The sequence below is a fragment of the Hippopotamus amphibius genome, chromosome 4, assembly GCF_030028045.1.
Source record: "Hippopotamus amphibius kiboko isolate mHipAmp2 chromosome 4, mHipAmp2.hap2, whole genome shotgun sequence".
In the NCBI taxonomy this organism is placed as follows: Eukaryota; Metazoa; Chordata; class Mammalia; order Artiodactyla; family Hippopotamidae; genus Hippopotamus; species Hippopotamus amphibius.
The window spans coordinates 57,234,875-57,251,787 of NC_080189.1; the positions used below are offsets into that span (position 1 = coordinate 57,234,875).

The 16,913-nt window shown below is 40.4% G+C and overlaps 1 protein-coding gene across 6 annotated transcripts in view; it reads right to left on the reverse strand.

Moving 5' to 3' along the window:
• Positions 1 to 16,913, reverse strand: part of CDK6 (cyclin dependent kinase 6) — a 225,914-nt gene that overhangs the window by 104,921 nt on the left and 104,080 nt on the right. For all 6 annotated transcript variants that reach the window (XM_057730926.1, XM_057730925.1, XM_057730928.1 and 3 more), the window contains exon 4: positions 16,620 to 16,787. In XM_057730926.1, the coding sequence (XP_057586909.1) occupies positions 16,620 to 16,787 (168 nt within the window). The remainder of the gene's footprint in view (positions 1 to 16,619; positions 16,788 to 16,913) is intronic.

Here is a 16,913-nt window from a genome sequence, read left to right on the forward strand (position 1 = left end):
GAAAAGAAAGAACTTATTCTCTTGGGAGGGTGTGAACTATTTATTCACCAATACCTGATGAGATATAGAACACACACACACACACACACACACACACACTATAAAGCAATGCAATATAAAAAAGAACACCAGGCATACAATGTTTAAATTCTAAAATTCTTAATGTCTAGCCTCAAGAATTCTTCCAACTTAACGTCTGGCCTCAAGAAAGTGACGATGTTCTTTTAAGAGAAATGGCCATTATCAAGTGTATGACATTTAGGAAGCGGCGGACACATGGTGGTGATGGTGAAATTTTAACAATTTTTGAAAATAATTCTCAAACGCAACAGACTCTTATTGGAATGACATCCAGTATCTAACTTCTAACCTTGTTATTCCATAGGAGCAGTGAAGGAAGAAAGGTGAAGTTAAGTAGCCCCAAGAAGAGAACAATCTAACAAAAGGCTGAAAAAATATTTTACACCTTTACTTATTGCCATCTTTCCTTCAAACCCTGCTTTGACTTCCTGGCACTGAAAACTGAATCCATGGTACCATTTTCTTTTTTTAATGAATGAACAAACTGGACCGAGAAAACAAAGAAGATAAACCAAGACCACACAAGTTTGCCCGTAATGAGGATATATTACTTTTATAACGGACATAAACATCTTAAAAACACATCATCACTGCCAATTACTATTTAGTGAGCACAATATATGTGATGCCCAATTTCTTCCCTCAAGGTGCTTGTTGTCTAATGAAAAGAGTAAATTATGGCATTTTGTGGCTGTTTACATTACATAACCCTCATTAGGTTTAGTCATATAATGACCACATGTGAGGTATATAATTTGCCAATTTTAGCAAAAGCTGGATTATGGGGATGAAAAAGGAGAAACAGAAAGACAGGTGGCTAATTAGATACAATATAACCATTGTTACTGGGTCTTTAAGCCCAATAAGCTAAAGCATGTATCATTTAAATCCTGATAAAAGGATATATTTTTAGAAAAAGGCTCTGTTTTTAAATGAAAAAAAGTCATTTTATGATAGATTCATCTTAATTACAATTGGGAGAAACATTAAACCATTAGGAAATTTCTGATTCACACAACTGCTAGTGAAATGACCTATGCAGATTCTACATTACACAATCTGTCCCGTTTTGAATGGCAATGTTCATCACATCAAGAGAAATTACCATATATATTTATACCACTGCCAACGAAAATAGTAATGATTATATCAATATTGGCTGCTGTATCTACATTATTATCCACAATGGTGTAATACAAAGAGAATTAGGGCCACAGATATCTACTCAGTTTAAAGGAATATTACTTTTTATTTCTTGTTTTTTTTTATAAAGTAAATTTCATCTCAGACTTTGGCATGTAATGAGTTTTCCCTACTTCTCTCTGTATCTACATTTACAGTTTCTATCTCCTCTCTTTCCTGCCTTCACTCAGCGCCTCATCATGTATCTCTCCTAAAACAGCCTCCCCACTGGTCTCCTTGCCAGCAATTTCTTAATTTATGCCAAAGCCTCCTATCAATTCATTCATCACATTGCATTAGAGTGATCTTTTGAAAGAAAAAAAAAAGAAACCCTAAAAACAAAGGAACAGTTTGATCATGTTCTCCCAAGACACCCTGCTAATCAACCCACATACTTTTCACTTTTTTGAGCATATGCTCTGCTCTTTCCCAATTCTGTACCTAGATGGCACCGTCCTCTTTTGCCTGCCAGGCAAACTCCTCCTTATTCTTGAAGGCCTGGCTCAAAAATCACCTCCGCCGTGAAGCATTCCCTGACTCTCCTGTGTCTATCAATCCCTGCCTCCTGATTCACCTAGGTTCATTTGGTTAGAATAGAGAAGTAGAGGCAACTTCAGATTTATGTATATATGTTTTTAAAAGTAAGTAGTAGTGGGACTTCCCTGGTGGAGCAGTGGTTAAGAATCCACCTACCAATGCAGGGGACACGGGTTCAATCCCTGGTCCGGGAAGAACCCACATGCCATGGAGCAACTAAAGCCCATGTGCCACAACTACTGAGCCTATGCTCTAGAGCCCACGAGCCACAACTATTGAGCCCATGCACCACAACTACTGAAGCCCACGTGTCTAGAGCCTGTGCTCTGCAACAAGAGAAGCCACCACAATGAGAAGCCTGTGCACCACAACAAAGAGCAGCCCCCGCTCACTGCCGCAACCAGAGAAAGCCTGCATGCAGCAACAAAGACCCAACATAGCCAATAAATGAATAAATAAATTTAAAAAAACTAAGTAGTAGTACTTTAAAAAAACACACATAAGTATATCAATAACTAATAAACATACTAGCTAGACATAGGCATACCTCATTTTATTGTGATTCACAGATACTGCATTTTTTTTACAAACTGAAGGTTTGTGGCAACCCTCAGTTGAGCAAGTCCCATTGGTGCCATTTTTCTAATAGCATTTGCTCACTTCATATCTCTGTGTCACATTTTGGTAATTCTCAAAGTATTTCAAACCTTTTCACTATTATTATATTTGTTATGTGATCAGTGATCTTTAATGTTACTTCTGAAAAAGATTGACTCACTGAAAGCTCAGGTGCTGGTTAGCATTTTTTAGCAATGAATTATTCGTTCGTTTGTTTTTTGGCCATACTGCATGGCTTGCGAGATCTTAGTTCCCCAACCAGGGATCAAACCTGAGCCACAGCAGTGAAAGTGCCAAGTCCTAACCACTGGACTGCCAGGGAATTCCTAGGAATGAAGTATTTTTACATAAAGGTGTGTACGTTTTTTCAGATATAATGCTACTGCACACTTAACAGACTACAGTAGAGTGTAAACATAACTTTTATATGTATTGAGAAACCAAAAGATTTGTGTGACTAGTTTTACTGTGAAATTCACTTTACTGCAGTGGTCTGAAACCAAACCTGCAATCTCTCTGAGGTATGCTTGTAATACATGTATTGATATATTACAGTAATATATCTAAATAATATATTAATGAAATTAATATCCTTTAAAAAGTAATTCGTTTAACAAAATAGTTCTTGTTGCTTCACTGTTTTAAAAACTGTCCTTAGCTTCTGACATACCAAATCCAGTTTGCATGTGGAGATGTCACCTGCAGATTATGTGCAGATTGCTAGTGCTCCCTAAATCGTTCCTTAGTACTGTCATTAAAGAACCTAAAGCATCATAGTCCTGGTGAGGGTGGTAAACATACATTCTTAGCCTAATCAACATTCCCATAAAATTCTAAAACTTTCTGCTTTTAACGTATGTGGAGCACTAAGGAAAAAAGCACCGTACTGTATAAAATACTTTATTAGAGATCTCTGACTATATCTGTGCACCTCTGGAAGGAACCAGGAGCATAAGTTTCTACCTATACAGTGGCCCCGTCGCCTTGGGGAGTCTCCTAGATCAATGAAGGCCTGTCGTTGGTTGTCAAGGAACAGACATTCCCTCTCTCCCTGACTAACACAACCTGATTTTCCTTGGGTAGCAAAAAAATGCTTACCTGCAGTGTGACTGGTCTGTGGGCAGGTATATGATCCAGTTCTGGGAGATGAAAAGTAAGTGAAAGTCTGAAGAGAGCTTTTAGAAAAGACTGTCTTCCCTGATCAAAAAGGCAGTGAAACTCTTTTTGGCCCCTGCTTCCTTAGTCACTGCTTAGACCGCTGCTATATGAGGATGTAATACCTGAAGACACAGCAGCCATCTTGAGAACACGAGGGAAAACGTCATTCACTGAGGAGAAGAGGATGGAATTTTCCTAATAATTGGTTATAGGACTCAAGATGACACCACTGAGCAATTGCACTAACTGCAGAATTATTTATCTCCAGACTGCTTAGGTCAGATTTAAAAACTACTATTATTCAAGATATAACTGATTGAGTATTCTGAACCTGTAACCAAATGCAGGTCGACACAAATGAATCCAGAGAAAAACCCGAGGATTCCAGTTTTGGTGATTACTAGTAATAAAATTAAAGAAAGGAAAATGAAGCAGAATTACCTGGGGCAGGAGAAGCTAGTGAATAATATTTCGGTCATGTTATGTTTCTGTTGCCCATGGAGAAATGTAGGGAAAAGTGGGGTTGAGGGCCTGATGCTCAGAGGGGACCCTGGGCAGAGCTGACAACTGGGATGCCTCTGCACAGATGTGAAAGTTAAAGTCGCGGACCTGGGTGAGATCTGTGAAAGGGCTGAGATGGGAACATTCAGGTTGCTTTCCTAGTGGGGAGGCAGCTCAGGAAGGGCCAGCAAAGGTGATCACCAGAGACACTCAGAAGAGAGGAGGCAGAGAGCGCAATCATGTTCTGTTAAGAGGAGAGGACGAAAAGTGAAATCGTTTGGGAGAACAATTTGGCATTATCAGATCTGAAACATGCATACTCATTAAAACAACAATGAAACACCACTACACGCTTATTAGAAGGGCCAAGGTCTAAAACCCTGACAACACCAAATGCTGATGAGGATGCAATTAGAAAAGAATACAGATTTTAAAAAACAGATTAAAGAAAGATGAGAGTTTGAAAGGAGGGACTGAATTATGTATACAAATGCTGCAAAGGGAAATGCAGAAGAAACTGGAGAAAATGTCTGAAGAAAATTTGGTGAACGATATTGTACAGTGTATTTCTCTCCAAATATTGTCTCCTTATATCAGATTTCTAGAAATAAAATTACAGAGCAAATGGATGTTATAATTATCGGATATTTAAAGCAATTTATGAATATTATATTTTTCTTAAATATAATACAACTAACAATACTTGTGAACGATAATCAATATTGAGAAAACTTAATTCCTTTAGAAATAGGAGCACATAAACCACCAATGAAAAAGAATCCTAATGGAAAATACAGTTTGGATTATACTATAGGTACGGTAGCAGCATCATGGCATTTAAATGTGGTATTTCAGTCCCACGTCCTAAAATCAAGGAATCCTTTTAGAAATAAAAATAGAATAACAGCTGTAAAGAAAAGACAAAAATTATATTTGACTTACTATAACATTATTAAAGAAAGTTCAAAATTGAAGATGCTTTTCTCACTTCAAATGGATTGTTTACTCAATCTTGTCAAAATCCTAAATGTTGTGCTACATTTTTAACCTCAACTGCCAGTAAAAGTCATGATGATAATGGCCAATTTGTGTTCGGGTACAAAAAGAACACACGAGTCTCTTTTTTTCCTGCATGGCAGCACTTTTAAATTCACAATGGACTATTTTGGCTTTTTTTTTTTTTTTTAACTATCTTTGTATGTAAGAACCATAAGAACTAGAGTGGTCAGGTAGAATAAGTAGTTTTCATGATGTATATAATCCTGGAGAGGCTTAAGAAAATGCATTTTAATCTATTAAAGTTTAGATTGCAGAGGCGACTTTTGAAACCCTTGCCATAAGCCCATCTGCAAAGTCCTCGATTATTTATCTATTTTACACATTAGGTTTTTTTTTTTTAACTTATGCAGTTTTCTAAAAGCTATATCATTTTTTAGAACACAAGATCTAGTTTTTACTATAACTCATTAAAAATTTTCCTCAATTTTATTATTGATAAATTAATTGTTTAATATTAAAAGTGGCTGTGAGTAGAACCACCATCATTGATATCTAGCCTACTCTGACAACACCCAACCAACCAACTACTTGACAGTCATGCATCTGAGTAAAAGCAGTCAAATCCTGTTTTTCCAGAATATCATTTAAATATAAACACAGGATTTAGCAGTGAAAGTGATTAATAAAACAAGCATCATTCCTGATGCTGAAATTTCAAAATGGATGCAGATACAGGCTGTAGTGACACCTTTCGGGAAGGCTGATGTTTGGGGGGAAAGCATCCCTTTCTCACTCAGTCTCACTCAGTACCTCCACTCAAGCCAGCCTCTCTCCACCTCCTCTATTCAGAAACCTCTTATTTCATCTCACACACACACACTACAAACACTCACAGAGCAATACCACATGCCTGTGTGTTGTTACCTTAAATGCTACAATGAATATATTACAATATTATTCTTTTTAAAATAGAAGGCAAACCAATGGGGACACTATCATATGATAGCTACTATATTAGAGGCAAATCAAAAATACACAGGGGCTTCCTAGGTGGCACAGTGGTTAAGAATCCGCCTGCCAATGCAGGGGACATAGGTTTGATCCCTGCTCCAGGAAGATCCCACATGCCACGGAGCAACTAAGTCCATGCACCACCCCCCTCCCCAAAAAAAGAAAAAAAAAATACACAGAAGAAGTGCCTAACTTTATCCGAGAGAGTCAGGCCGACTTCTAGGAGGAGGTGGCATTTGCCCTGAGTCTTGAAGATTGAGTAGGAGTTTGTTAAGCTGAAAAGGTGAAAGGCAGTTGAAGCAGAGAGATCTAATGGTCTGGAGGTACAAAATCTAATGGCCTGTCCTTTCAAGCAAGAGGGAAGAGGTCTGAAGTGGCAAGATCACGGGGGTACGTGGGTGGGTTTGAGGTGGGTGGGAAAGAGGGAATGGAGAGAAAGCTCAGGAACAGACTGCTGCATTCCACAGCTCAGAGTACACAGACTTTTTAACCTGTGGGCAATGGGGAGTCAGTGGCAATTTTTACTCCTCCTTCATCTCCCCAAGCCAGCTGGTTTCCCACGGTTGGTCCATGCTACATCGCCCCTCCCACAGCTCCTTTCAATAAGCCAGTCTCGTCTTTCCAGGAAAAAGAAAATCTGCTTTTCTGACGAACTGTAGTCCTCATCTTTCATCCACTCTGGAAAAGTGGGATTTGGTAGTCCAGTAAAGACATTTTCATAAATATATATGAAGACCCTCATTTCTGGAACTTATTTCATATTCTTCATAGAAACTTTTTCCATTCTTCAGAAAGTGTTAGTTGTAATTTTTCTCATCTGCTTTTTCTAAACTAGTAAAAGCTAGTTTTCTGGAACTAGGTTACAGACCGACTTTGGCCCATTTAACAAGGTCAGACTGTTTATTCTTGACAGAATTCTTTCCCACTGTAAAAAGGTACTTTTAAATGCCACATTCCAAGAGCAGTGCCAGTAAGCCACTGAAGCATATTTTCCCACAAGAACTGATACCATGTGCGGTCCCCACCTCACTGAAATCACCCAGCGTTACATAAGGTGCAGATAGCAGTAGCGTCACCGTGGAATCTATCAACCGTGTTCCGAAAACACGAACATACATTTCAAAGCATCGTGACCTTTAAAAAGTAATTCATCAAAATAAAAATGGTAAAGAAGAAAGGGAAGGATAGCTTTAGAAATTTAAAAAAAAAAACTTAAATGGCAGAAGACAAATCTTGTAACTTTATGTTAGTACCCAAACCTAGAAGTAGCAGAGGATTTTTCTCCCTTATTTTGGGGTTTTTACGGTTGAGTTGTTAAATTTACAGCCCCACTTTTAGATTCTGCCAGCCTTCAAAATAAATATATGAGCAGTGCTAAAGTAAATTCTCCTACGCTTTCCCCTTCTTTCTTTTGGATGTTTCCCTGAGACCCAAAGGTAGATTATTCCTCCAAAGCCAACTGTAAAGTTTAACATTCAAATTTATGAGGGACTTAAAAATCATCAGTATTCTTACAGATGTTGGATGCCACGATGTCACTCACCCTGTGTTTCAATCCCTTGAGAAAAGGAAAATAGAAAATGGGAGCAGCAAAAGGAATTGTTCAGCAGCCTAAAAAGCATTGTTGAGAAACAAAGGTGAAATATTAGCAATAAAGTCAATACAGTATGAAAGAAAATCCAGCATGACAAAGCAATCGTACAAAAGTTTGAGCTGAACTTTTGGAGAGACCTCTACAGATCAACAGAAACATTTACCTAATCTCAAGAACCCAAGTGGACTAAATAAAATGACTAAAAGAAACAATAATGCAGACATTTTCAACTTCTTCCTGCAACACTATGGTTCCTTTGAAGATACCCAAAGATCTTAATTTTTAATTTAAACATACCATATAGAAAATATAAGCGCACACGTTGGGGAGGTGTAGGAAGCCTTGTGATCTCGAATAAGGAGGAATGAAGCACAATAATTATCTGAAGGTTACGACTGGCTGCCCAGACAGATAAAGTGTAACTGTCACTCCCTCAGAGCTCCCGTTACTACCAGGGAGTGATGCCGCTGGGCAGCTGGGAAGATCAGCTGAAAGCTGAGTCTAAAACAAACAAACAAACAAATCTTTAGATGCTTATCAATGATGATACAATGATCCCAGCAGCAACATGGAAAAAGCAGAGTTGGAAATTCATTCATCAATTCATTTGTGAAAGCAGGGATTTGTGAAAGAACTTAAAGAGTAGTGAGAAATCTGATGGTGTCAGATGATAAGAAATATGCATTTATGTGTATGGAGGTGATTGCTGGGTGGGAGTGAGAGGATGAAGGGGTTGGCTGGGGCTACACTGCAAAAAAAAATCCTCTGCATGCCATGCTACAGAGTTGGAATTCATTCTTTAGGCACTAGAGAAACATCAGGATTCATTTCATTCATTCGCCATGTATTTATCAAGTGCCTACCATGTGCTAGGAAGGCACTGTGGGAAACACTAAAATAGTTCAACATTAGAGTGGAGCGAATAAAAATGGCTATGTCCAATGTAACAGGATTGCAATGACACATCTCAACTCAGGAACTTGCACTAGGAGACTAGCAAAGCCCAAGCAAATTGAAGAGACTGCCACCTTTCCCTTCCTAACAAGGAAGTAAGTAGTGACATCTATAAAACACAAGAAATGCACGTATCCCAAGAATTAAAGATGATGTAAACATCCAAGTTATAGAGACATTGTTTTATATTCAGTTCCAAGGACCGTGTCTCATACTCCACTGAATGGACGTAGCAGGACATTTGAGTTAAGGACGTTTAGTGGAGATGGAATTATCTCATTCAACGCAGTTTGACAGACTAGCCCCTGACCAAGCACAGAAGGCATATTCCCATAAGAATGTTCAATGGAAGACGCAACAAACGTGTTTCCATCTTCTAGATTCCCTGAGAAAACCTCTGGCTGCAAAACCTCTCTAAAGCATTTGGTCTCGTCAACCTTAAGACAGTGGTTGGTCTTTATACTCAAACTTGGCCTCAAGCTTCTGAGATGTGAATGGCATCACACAGGGTATCTGCAGAACGGAATGTAAACAACCAGGTGCCAACCAGACCCTGTCTATATAATACCTCGATAGGACATTAGCTGGCTGAACAGATGTATGGAGGAAGAAAAGAACATCCCTTTTCTCTGAGTAAAACATCCTCCAGGCAGTAGCCTTATAGTTAAACTGTTTTTGTCCAGAACTAATTCGCAACAGTAACCACTTCTGAAGGAGCTAGAATTAGCTGAGTCAAATGAATGAGGGTGTTTTATAAACAAGGAAAGCAGTTGTTTGATGAACTTCTCAAATATACTTGGTGCGATTAAATACCCACCTGCATACACATACACACACACACACACACGTGCACCCCTACAGCAGCGACCTGCACAGTGTGGCACACATTCTCCTTCTACATGGAAGCAATACCCACAGTGGTCAACAGCGTTTGCCTTTACTGCAGAGGCACAGCCAACCTATCAGATGGTAACTCGCAATGTGTTTTATTGCCACTGAGAATGCGTAACAGAGGATCTGGATGGGTTTGCATGTTTGTCTTGGCCCTGGCATTTTCCACGTACCCAGCCCTGGGAATCCTAAAGAAAACGTGTCCTGTTCCCAGCCCTGTGCACTGCCCCATTGTGCTCCACTTCCCTCACCAGTGAAAGTGAAAACGAAACCGGCACAAACACTCCATTGTTAACTATGAAATATGTACTGGCAACTGGAAGTTTTCACAAAACAGACCTGGTTGTGTCATGGCAAGGAGAGGTCGAACGGGGAGGGAGTTACAGGAGCCTTTCCGGCTTCTGAGGTGTGTCCTGCACTTTCGCTGAGGTGCCGAGGCGACGGGGCTTTGGGTTTTTTCCATTCTACTCGGTTCACGCTCTTGGTTTGATTTACTCAGTATGCACTGGCAGCCTCTGCAGGCTTCTGTGGGAGCAACTCGGCTGCCCAAGCCGAGGCACAAACCCTGCCAGGTCTCCATAGTAAATACAGCACGCACGAAGAGGAAACAAGCATAAACAATTTACTTTCTCCTGTAAAAGATGACATTGTTCTCTGATCTCTGGTCCTGCTTCACTTTGTCAACTTGGTGGTGCCAACTGGGTGCTGGAAAATGAACTATTCCAAACAGAAACACAGAAAATAAGCACAGACTGCATGAGGTGCGCATCCGTGGGGCCCGCATCCAGGCAGATTCCAAGAGGAGGATGCTGGTGACCTCTCTGAGCATCTCACATCCCAGCGTGGGTCAGCAGGAAGGGTTTCCCTGACCCCCCAGCCCACAAGGGCTTTGGAGTCACAGGGCCTCATAGAACTCTGTCCCTTTCCTTTATTGCACGTCTCTCTGTTTCTCACTATACATTTCTTTGTGTGACTATTTGATTAAGATCTATCTCCCCATTTTGATTACGAGTTCCATGAGAGCAAAGACCTTGTCCACTTCTGTTCACCATGGTCCCTCAGGTTCACTGACAGTGCTTGGCGCATGGAAAGTGATCAGTATTTGTTGACTGAATGCCACAACTCCATTTCATTAACTTTCTACCCTAGGATTACTAAAAAGTTTCTGAATCCACAAGGTTTCTTTACTGTTTACTAAATACTACCAACGCTGGCATTAGAAGAGGAAACCATCTATTGCCAGAGGCATAAGGAGACGAGGTAAGCAATTTGTTTTTTTGTGATTCTTGTGGCATTAAATAAATGAGTGATCTTAAATAAGGCAATCTGGGGCATCTTATCAGTTCCATACAAAAAAATCCCCGAGTGATTTTTATAATTTGTAGAGCTGTCAAATAAAAAGTCTTCCCACGTTTACTATTTACTTATCTTTTGATTATTTCTACAGAGTGGAAAATGTTTTCATATGAAGACGTGTCTTTTAATAGGAAAGATAATATGGAAAAAAAGAACTTTGGGGAAGGAGAATGTAATTCATTTAGTGAGAATTTTACTAAGTCACTGAAAAGACGGGAGAACATTCTCACTCTTCCATTATGGTACAAAGTGGATTTTTTTCTCCAAACTGTGTGTTAGGCACAGACATTTGGAGGAAAAATGCTAATTCCCTCCTTTGTCTAATGATTGTATAAAGGCCCTCCAAAAACACTGAAAAGTCACTGTAATACTGTTCAATGCAGAACAGAAATTGGTTTACAGAAGGCCAATCCTGGACTTGATCCCAGCATGGGAAGTTACTGGGGCCCCAAAAGGAATGACCTCATTTTAAGGTGCAGCCTTCTCTCTATCCACAGGTGGCTTCATGGTGGCTGTCCTGGGGACCGACTGGCTCTGACTGCATGGGTGTTGGCAATTACATCTGGACATAAAAATGTCAATCCCGGCACTGCTCTGAACAACCCTCAAAGTGGTCTCACGTTGTACAGTGAGCATAGCACAATGCGTGTGCTATCATGATCAGGCATTTGGATGGTTTTAAGGGAGCAGACACATACAGGAGTGAATCAAGAGAAAGCCTGATTTTTCCTAAGCAACGACACATTTACAAGAGGTTCCAGTGTGCACAACTGTGGCAAAAGAGGTCTTTATTCTGAGGTCTACATAAAAAACAAGTTAATCAGGAGGTATAAGTTCATGCCTCAGCGTTCTCCACTGTGTCAAAATGTGACATGAGCTAGTTGTTTTTTAATTACAATTTTAACGAGACAAAATATGTTTTAAAAAATGGACTGTTGAATGTTTGTGGAGTCCCTGCATACCCTTTGTAGAACCCAAGAGGTCTACAGAACCTAGTTTCATACCCTCTGAAGTTTGGAGAAGAGGAGGGGAGAGGGAACGATGGGCGAGAGCCAGACTGTAGACATTAGCACTCTCCAAGCCATTTACAATCTATTGGGTGAATTCAGACTTAACCTGGTTACAAACTGCTCCTCCGAGTCTCAGTTTCCCCACTTTCAAAATGAGATGGTTGATAAGGAGTTCCCAAACCACCAAATCCAATAGCAACAGTATCACCCTACATGCTGTATGGGTCCATTTAGAAAAAACAAATAAAGGTTTTGCATCATAAACAGAGAAGTGAAGACCTGCTCCCTCCCTGAGCTGCTGTTCATAGGGCTTCACGATGATCAGAGTCACCATCGGGCTGCTGGTGATGGGCCAGGCTCTGCTTCTGCGACTCTCCCTGTCAGACCCGGGTGCGCAATTGGGTGTGACCAAACCCACCCACTCAGAGGTTGGTCTCTATTTCCCGTTCATATTGACAGACAAAAATGAGTTGCACCACACACTGCATCTAACACGGGAGGTGCTTAGAAATGATGATTTGAGAATGACTCTCAATATAATTTCAGTTAGTCATATAGTCATTCTATTGAATAAGCATACACAGGCAGACCTCAGAGAGATCAAGGGTTGGGTTCAGACCACGCGATAAAGTGGATATGGCGATAAAGTGAGTGCCATGAATTTTTTGCTTTCCAGTGCCTATAAAAGTTGTGTTTGCTGCATAAGATAGGGAGATTAACTCGAGGATGGGTGATGACTTAGAGGGCTGGGATAGGGAGGGTGGGAGGGAGTTGCGGGAGGGAGGGGATATGGGCATATATGTATAAATACAGCTGATTCACTTTGGTCTACAGCAAAAACTGGCACAACAGTGTAAAGCAATTATATTCCAAAAGAGCTTAAAAAAAAGTTGTATTTACACTATACTATAGTCTATTAAGTATGCAATAGCATTATGTCTTAAAAAACGTACATGCCTTAATTAAAAAATACTTTATTGCTAAAAAATGTTGCCTTCAGCAGCTCATCTTTTTGAAATAGTAACATCAAAGATCTCTAATCACAGATCACCACAACAAATATAATAATGAAAAAGTTTGAAATATTGCTAGAATTACCAACACGTGAGGCAGAGACATTAAGTGAGCAAATGCAGCAAATGTTGGAAAATGGCACCGTGATACAGGATTGCCACAAAACGTTAATTTCTTAAAAAAATGCAGTATCTGCTAAATGCAACAAAATGAAGTGCAATAAAACGAGGTATGCCTGTATTCTTGAAATGCACCTGCCATAAAGATTACATATAACCGCATGGGTCATGATTCGTACATATCACTTATGTGCAATGGAAAGACGCTCCCTCTAACCTGTTCTCTGGTTTTCCACAAATGTAGTTATTTCAATACAGGTCACAGAAGCTGATTTTCAGGGTTTCAGAGAAACTCTTCTGAGAAGTAGAACGCATGCCAGGTGTTGAGTATAACAGGCCCCTGCAGCTCCTCCCTGCAGGACACGAGACCTCACGCAGTGCTTATGGCCACCCCAGTCTGCATGTCCCCATTCTGCCCGACTGCTGCCCCTTTAGGCATGGGGTGAACACACAGGTGGCCCAATCTTCTGTTAGGAGGAGGGACTGAGAAGAGCCCCTGCGGTTCCCATTCAGTCAGGGAATTCCATTGCCTTGAGTGTGGCTGGGTGAGGGTTGAGGTCTCAGGTACCCTGGATTCTGTGCTCCATCAAGGAAGGCATGGCTGGAGCAGGGCCAGCGTAGGCTCCTCTAAAGCATGAAACCTGGGTCAGGCGCCCCCTCCTGCCTGGGGTCTAAGGCATTCACTGTCGTCATCCACATCTTGATCTATACCCTCAAAAGAAATACGTATAAACAACCCTTCCCCTGCACAGGTACACGCGCACGTCTGGCTGTATATTGAGCAGCAAGAACCCAATACTTCCTAAGGACACCTGAGGGTCATGCAGGAGGCTTCCAGGTAAGGGCACTCAGCCCTCCCTTATCAGATGAAGACAAGCCAAGTCATTTGGCCCTACGTTACACCAACTACAGCTACAACTAGAGCCCACACTTACGATGACTGTCCTAAGTTAATTTCTACCCAAAAGGCCAACTCTTTCAGGAAACTTGCAGCCTTGGGGGGTTAAATAAAACCCCTAAATAATTATAAACAAGATAGAAAGCAGTATTATGAAAGACATTAATAAGACGTTACCCTGGAAACAATGAGGGAAGAAGGTGGGATTAATTTCTTCAGGGGGTACCAGAAGGGGACATTTGAGTCAGACTTTGGAAGCTAAGTAATATATTAGCATTTCTCATGGCTGTAAAATGTCAGTTTCGAATCAGTTAACTTGTAATTTTTTTTAACATTCCACAAATTAAGTTGATTCCCAGTTCCTGTATGACATAACCCACTAAAAAATGTGTATTTCCAGGAAGTGGAGTGTAGTCTCTTACTCTTCAAGAAATACAAAAAATAAATACCAGTTCGGCCTGAAAAAACTGATCCCAAGTCTTTATGTGTCACCACGTGTACAGAAACCAATGTATCACTATAGAAATGGATTTTTCCTTAAAAAAAAAAAAATAAACAGTGGGAAAAAATTTTAATGCAGTACGCTACAGGAATCATATTTGTTATTACTGACATTAAATTCCAACTATCATCCTTTCAAATAAAGTCTGAATCTGTTCCAGTGTCCTTTCCAGTTGCTAATATTTTTTACTTTATGTCGCTTAAGAAATACGAGTATGCAATACAAACTAGACACTGAAAAATCAGGTATTTATGATTGCCTTTCCCCTTTTCTGTATGAAATCATCTGTCTCCATCTTCCTGTCTGAACATATCAACTTTCAGCAAGAATGGAATGTTAATTGGTATTATGCACAAGCTGAGCTATCATTCCTCAAATTTAATAAGAAAAAAACAAAACAAAACAAACTCAACTGGGTTTCCTGTTTTTATTTATAGTTTTCAGTGCCCAGCTGGGGGGGATCAGAATACAGGGTCTCAGTTATGGCTCATCCTTCCCTCAATGAATGTACCCGAGGAGACCAGTTCCTTCCATCTGCTCCCCTGATGACTGCAAAGCCTATTCAAGCTTCTCCCCAGGGCCCTGAGACAACATAAGAAACTACTTCCCAGGGAAGCCACAGCCTACCTCACTCTTTCCACAGGGGAAACACACAGACTCAGCCCTTTCTGGTGTGATTATATATGAACACAAGGGCTCACTTGACCCAGCCCAAATCAGAGATGTATCCTTTAAACACCATCTTGTGCCATCTTCTCAAAAGTGATGATGTATGTTGGATAAAGAGGAAACAAGAATGATTTATCTTTCAAAAATGGTGACACATTCTAAAGAATCCTCTGTAAAAATTCTGATGCCCTAGGTAAAGTATATAACATTGGGAAAGTATGTGATCTTACACATCCAGGTTCTAGTATCTGTATTTCTGGGGTGAGGAAGCAGAATACTTTTGCAAATTGAACATTTTTCTAAGGCACGTTATCTCTCTCAGAGAATTTCCAACTCCCCTCCTGAATTTCTACTTTTCAGCTGAGGCATTACTGGAATTTGGGGAAACAATTCTTTGTTGCACAGAATATTAGACTTCTTGCAGCTACCTCCTTCCCCCAAGTTGTTATGAGACCAAAGATGCCATCATACATTTCTTAACAATGTCTCCCCATCCCCCAGGGCAGTGCTGCCCTTGAATGAGAACCACTTTCAGGCTAAAGACGTACTATACGTAGAAAATGACATATTGACCCAAGAAGATTCTTTTAGTTAAGGCTTAATCTAATGCTTTGAAGGCAATGTTTGTAGTCTTCATGGAATCAAAGGGGTTCTCCATATCAACCTCCTGCCCCAAATAAGTAGCACAGCAAAGTAACATTTCTTGGCTTTAAAAAAATCTATGCATGAATTCACTGCATGGAAAACAGGTCTTTCAAAGACAAGGGTTATTAATGCCTGCTTCCAGGCTCCTCTTTTTATATTTTGAGTGAAGAATTTCATGAAAATTCATCTCAGAAACAATGAACTATAAGGAGAAACAGAAGCTAACTGAAGCCAGTAGCTATTATGGTTTTGTGTCTGAATGAGACAAAAAACAGAATATTATAACTGTCATTCTTTGCCAAAACATGGCCTTTGGGTTTACTCTTTGTATTTTGGCTTGGATGAAGCCTTCACCAGGCAGGGTGGTGCTACTTGTTCATGGATCATCCAAGTTCACTGTACATTTAATTTCTTCACAGTCAGCACCACAGCTTCACAGGAGTGCTTTCACACACCTCTGCGGGTACCTGGCTGTTTCTTACACTAGGATGCTGCAGACAGGTCAACATTCCTGATGCTCTCCCCTCCCTGACCTTGGGCTGTGTTTCCCCAGACACTGTACACGCAGCTCTGAAAAGAGTGGTTATGGCAAAAAGCCATAAGGCAAAACCATTTGGAAACTTGTAACTGATTCCTTTCTAGTGGCTAAGAAGCAACCGTCTATTTCTGCAATGGGTTCTGTCCACAACAAGCCCAGCCCGGATGTGTCTGTAGTTGTAAGCGGAACACTTTCCTCCTACTGCCTGCTATATAAAAAGTGCAAAGACATTCTGTCCACTGACCATGGGCGGTAATAACATGAGGGGTCTGGAATGGGAGCAGTTTGTCATTCAAAAGAGGAAAACTAAGTTTAATGAAAGAACAGCACTTTCTCACTCACCACTGAGGTAAGAGCCATCTGAAAACTGTAGATGCGGGCAAGGCCAAAGTCAGCCAGTTTTATTTGTCCACTGCTGGTCACCAGAATGTTCTGTGGTTTTAGATCACGATGCACCACTCGGTGAGAATGAAGAAAGTCCAGACCTTGGAGAAGCTGAAACATCATATCCTAAATAAAACCAAAAAAGAAAATCAATCAATGGTCAAAACAGAAATTCAACTGTTGAATCCTCAGCACCTAGAAGAGCGCTTGGCACACAGAAAGCATCCGATAAATATCTGCTGAATGAGTGAA